Source organism: Clupea harengus, chromosome 11 (genome assembly GCF_900700415.2).
Source record: "Clupea harengus chromosome 11, Ch_v2.0.2, whole genome shotgun sequence".
Taxonomy (NCBI): domain Eukaryota; kingdom Metazoa; phylum Chordata; class Actinopteri; order Clupeiformes; family Clupeidae; genus Clupea; species Clupea harengus.
This window is the reverse complement of record NC_045162.1, coordinates 9,663,942-9,669,324: the sequence shown is the minus strand read 5'-3', so window position 1 is coordinate 9,669,324 and position 5,383 is coordinate 9,663,942. Positions and strand designations below refer to the sequence as shown.

Genomic DNA, 5,383 nt, shown 5'->3' with positions numbered 1-5,383 from the left:
ATGGAAACATGGTCAAGTTTTATTTTCTGGCTTTTCTTGCCTTTACTGAAGATCATAAAGGAAATTAGTGGGAGATAGAGATGGGGGGGGGGGGGGCTTTAATGACCCCACAATCATTCCCACTCATATATAAGCCAAATTCACCCCTTGTTGTCCCCACACATATATGTAAGGGATAATGTATAGGACGCCGGGCAGTATAGGAAAATAAACCCCGACAGGAAGGACAGGACCCAGACGCACAGTGGAGACCAGAGACCAGATTCACACTGTACAGCAGCAAGTTTCATCCAGTGCAAATGTACATGAGACCCTCAACCCACTGCAATGACATTTCTGGTTGGCAGCAATGAAGAGGATGACTTCTAAAGATATCCATCTCCAACATAAGGTTTTAATAATAATTCAGTATGTAAACTTTACTCCCGCACAGTCTTGAGGTATATCAACAAATTCACTCTTATTAGCAGCAACCTTTTCTTTAAATACACAGACAAGCCACTATCATGGAGGCAAATGTGAAAAATATTGATCTGCACTATTTTGGAGTGACATTTTCTGTCTGGCATACCTACTTGATGAGGAAGCATCCCACACAGAAATATGAACTGAAGGGCATCTAAATCTGAGTTCACATATTCCTTTCTGACATTCAGATGTGGGTTCATGAAACAGAATCTACTGAATCAATCACCTCAAATGCCAAAGTGTGTCGGTTGCTGTGGACGGCAAACAATCTATTTCCCTGCATGGGTGTCTTGGTATTGGACAAGACAGAACAGGACTAGAGTTCATATTTATTTTGACACATTCAGTTTAAAGGAAAGAATCCAACAGCTGTGGTCCGTTTCTTTGAAGGACATTATTCATTCACTCTAAAACAGGATGTCAGGACTTATGTGAGTAAAAGACTTCAGTCCAGCATGATTCTTAAAACCCTTTATTCATGCACAATATATAGAAACATAAAGCAAACCTCTGTGTTACGTTAATGTTTTATTATTAATCATGCATTTGACTTAAAATAATTCTGGACAAGATATTTAATATTTTTGATACCATGAAGATCCACACATGAATGCCCAAAACACTACATGTTATATCTCTTCAAATGCATTAACATGACAGACGTTTTTATTTCACATCATCACATTGCAGGTAACACAGAGACCACTCAATGCTTCACCATGGAAACTAGATGGACAAAACTAACGTGTCGAACCTGTGATTTGGAAACTCAGTGTGTGTGTGTGTGTGTGTGTGTGTTTGAGCAAGGTCTTATGATGGAGCCGTCCTTAAGAGACGAAACTCAGTCATTCGGCATCGGTGCTCATCGCCTTTCGCCTCTCTTCTCTGATTCAAGCACAAATGTGTGACTGCATGTACGGATCTCAGGCCGCTCTCACAAATACAGTTCACCTCAGCTACATCCGTCCCTCTAGTCTAGTGGACTTCACACAAGGGAGAGCATGAGAATCAGAACTCTGCCTATTATTAATGTCCATCATCCTAGTTGTCTTTTCTTTCTTTCATTCTTTAATTAATTCATTCATTCCTTCCTTCATGCAGTCATCTCTCCGTTCGTCTCTAGCACCCCAGTCCACTCATCGACCCGATCCGGTCCAGCTTTAGCCCAAAGCAACCACGGTTCCACCCCCTCCTCACGCGGTCCGGCACCGCCCGCTTCTGATTGGCCAGAGCTGTGCGCATGAGGCGGAGCCAGGAGTTGTCGCTTTGTGGCGGCAGGTCGATCCACTTCGGGTACTCGGCGACCTTTAACCCGGAACCATATACCTGCATGGGCTCCTCAGGTTGGTCATTGGTGAGATTCTCAAGGTCGTCGAGGGTCAGGAGGTCGTTGTAACGGTCCAGGACCTGCTCAAGGAACTTAGGACAGCAGAGAGAGAGAGCGTCAGCTTCCATAAACACACTCACCACATTACAGAATACCACGAACCACAGCTTTGATCCTCACAGATTTGACCTTATCATCATCGGTGCAGGCTGCAAATACACCTCTTTTTATTAAATGACTCATGCAAGATAGAGGAGAGAATAATTTGAAGGTCATGTATTGAAATGTGGCTCATTTAAAAAGTCAGTGTGGAAAGGGCTATGCTCTAGGTGTGGGCTGTATTGAAAATGTACTTAACTAAAATAAAGACAGTCAAGTTTATTTATCTAAAATGAAGAATCACACAAATAATGCTGAGGGTAAGAATTATGGCTCGTGGCTCCCTTTAGAAAATAATGGTGAGAAAGAGTGCAGTGTTTTTACTGTTATAAATCACCATTAGCTTAAGTCAGTGAATAGGTGCCATCATCATCACTGTCACGCATCTCCCACACAGTCTGAAAATGAGGTTCCCAACCTCGATTTGTCTTCCTTTCACACGTGCACACATCTCCTTCTCATGTAATACGTGTCAAGTGCAACTGCATGTGTGTGTTTTTCAACGAGTGAGTGTGTGTGTGTGTGTGTGTGGGGGGGGGGGGGTGTATTAACTCCATGCAGTCAATAAAAGTGTATGTGTGGGGATGTATTACCTTGATTATTTGTGTGTGTGTGTGTGTGTGTGTGTGTGTGTGTGTGTTGGTTGGCAGTACCTGCATGGCGTTGGGGTTAGGTGGGTGAAGGGCTCGTGTCTCTGTTGGTTTAAGAGGACTCAGCAGCAGCAGCAGCACACAGAGAAGAGCAGGGTAGAGCATGGTGCTGCGGGAACGAACACACACACACACACACACACACATTAGACACGAGTCAGACTCACACACACACACACACACACACACAAGTCAGACTCACACACACACATTAGACACACATTAGACACACTCAGACACGAGTCAGACTCACACACACACACACACACACACACACACACACACACACACATTAAACACACTCAGACACGAGTCAGACTCACACACACACACACACACACACTAGACACACTCCCATCACAAGATCGACTCACAGACACACACACATATTAGACACTCAGACACAAGTTAGACTCACAGACACACACTCATTCTTGTGCACATGCACACACAGCTATATTGTGTTTGTTTAGGGACTAAAATAGATTTTCTACACACAGAAATATAAGATCATGATTAAAAATCTTACAAAGGTAAAAAAAACAAACATTCCTAAAATTGCCTTTAATCAGTTACACGATAGCATGTTTGTTACACATGAAATGTTCATAAAATTTTCACTTGGTCCTGTATTGATCAGAATGTAGTTCGGTATCAAAGCCCCAAGCATCTAGAAAAGTCCTGGAAATCAATACAATTTCCCACTGTAGTCTATTTCTGAGCTTCTTTTCCATCCTAGAGCTCCTTTGCCTGGGAGCAGCTCAATGTTGTCGGATAAAAAGCTCTCTTCTGATGACTAAACAGCCTGTCTCTCTCTTTCTCTCTCTCTTTAATTTCCTATCTTTGAGGTGCTGCCAAAAGGGAGTAAAAGAAAAGCTCATGGGATTCATTTGCAATTATGTCTAAGTGGGGCAACAGTTCACAAGTGACCTCAATTGACGTATTAATGTCTTTTCTCCTTATTGTCTTTGAAATGTTTGTTTTTAGTCATGCCCTTGTTTCATGATTCATTTTAGATCATCCTATTTGTTTGGCAAGCAACTTCTTAGAGACGATTTCATAATTTCTGTAATCTCTTATTTACAGTCTAAAACATGCATGTGACATATGTTATATGATTCATTTGATTGCCTGTTTTCCTTGTCTTTGCCTCTATTGCTGATTCCCACAGAACGCATCCGCTTCCAAGCTTCAGTCCGACCCACTTACATTTCAATTTAGGAACAAAAAACTGAATGCAGTTGCCATTGCAAACGTAAACTATGGCATTCTGTCAATTATTTTTGCATGAAACTATAACTAAGCATACCTGGGGGATATTCCAAGTACGCTGTTTAGTGCCTAACCAGGGTAAATTAACTCGGAGTAGGACATAATCCTCATAGAAAAGCCCTATGGCTGTGGTTTGCCAGGGGAAGGAAGCCATAGGGCTCTTCTATTAGGTGGTGTACCACTTATTCTGAGTTAACATGCCCAGGTTGGTCACTAAACCATGTATTTGGAATACCCCTCTGACCTGATGAAAACTAATGCTATTAAATTGCTTTAAAACAGAGAGCCAAGGAATGTGGATTAACCTGCAAACACACAGCTGATGATGGCACAGTGCATGTGTGCGACGCGTAAACCAGCGCATGGCTTCAGTCCAGCATGCCAGCCAACACTCACCCTTCCGCCCGGCTGCCTTCTGTTCACCTGCTTCCACTGTCTGAGATGAATCACTCAAAGAGACATTCACCGTAAAATCGCACTGAAAGAGAAATGTCTATCACTCACCTGTTTGTTTATTTTTTTTTCCTCCCAACTCCAGCGAAGATGTTTCAATGGACTCAGCTTCAAGTCTTAGGTTCTGCTTTCCATCTCTCCCTGTCCTTCTTTATGTCTTGTAGGCTATTGTTTTTTTTTTCTCTCTCCTCTTCTCTGTGTCCAATCTCACTTGTAGACACCTGCTGACAGCATCCCTCTCTCTCTCTCTCTCTCCCTCTTTCTTTCTCTCTCTGCTTTTCCTCCTCCTCCTGCTCTTTCTAGTGGTGACAGTCTCAGTGGAGTCGTGTCGTGTCTCTAGAACGGCGGAGTGTCTGCTCAGGTTGTGTGTGGGATGCGGAGTGTGTATATAAGCTACTAAGCCCCCACCCACCTACACACACACACACACACACACACACACACACACACACAATGTGAGTTCAATCCAAACCCATTGTCACAATTGAAATGATGTCATGGCTCAAGAGTACTGCTTGTTTCTACGGTGACCTGTGGGGGGTGAACATTTAGGAGGTTATCACTTTCTCCCAGACACACTCCCGCCCACACACCCCTCTACCCCCCCCCCCCCACGCTCGCTCAGTGAGGGGCAAACAGTGATCGGAGAACTGAGGAGCAGTTCCCGTACCCCCGTCTCTCGCATCACACATTCTTCTTCCGTGACCTCATCCTCCCGTCACTCTCGCTCTCTCCTCTTCTTCGTGGTCCTCCTCTTCCTCACCCACACAAGAACAGCGACTCTTCCTCACCCACACAAGAACAGCGGCTTGCAGTTCTTTTCGGTTGCACCATCACTGACTGTCCATATGTCCTCACCTGCCTCACGGTAACTCCTAATGACTCAGCCATCATCCCCCTAGGTGTTCCCATTCTAGTAGCACTGTGAAAGGCAGTGCAGGCCCAGGTACTCGTGGGTACATCCACAGCCTGCTGGAACGGCGCCAGCTTGGCCGACAATCTACCCTTTATCCGCTCGCTCTCTGAGACTCTTTTCTGGCATAAGGAGGATCTC

General features: G+C 44.2%; 1 protein-coding gene across 1 annotated transcript; it reads right to left on the bottom strand.

The window, feature by feature from the left end:
* Positions 1 to 924: 924 nt before the first annotated feature.
* On the bottom strand, positions 925 to 4,729 carry wu:fj39g12 (C-type natriuretic peptide-like). Its single transcript, XM_012829170.3, has 3 exons — positions 4,381 to 4,729; positions 2,608 to 2,713; positions 925 to 1,887 (listed from the first exon to the last, which is right to left on the bottom strand). Exons 2-3 carry the CDS (start codon positions 2,707 to 2,709, stop codon positions 1,588 to 1,590), a joined length of 402 nt encoding a protein of 133 aa, XP_012684624.1. The 5' UTR covers positions 2,710 to 2,713; positions 4,381 to 4,729; the 3' UTR covers positions 925 to 1,587.
* Between the last annotated feature and the right edge of the window lie 654 nt (positions 4,730 to 5,383).

What these genes read in the sequence shown, in the direction of transcription:
- wu:fj39g12 (XM_012829170.3), bottom strand. Translation starts at nt 2,709, where the DNA reads ATGCTCTACCCTGCTCTTCTCTGTGTGCTGCTGCTGCTGCTGAGTCCT. An exon ending in CTAACCCCAACGCCATGCAG is followed by an intron (nt 1,888 to 2,607) that starts GTACTGCCAACC and finishes TGCTGTCCTAAG; the next exon opens with TTCCTTGAGCAGGTCCTGGA.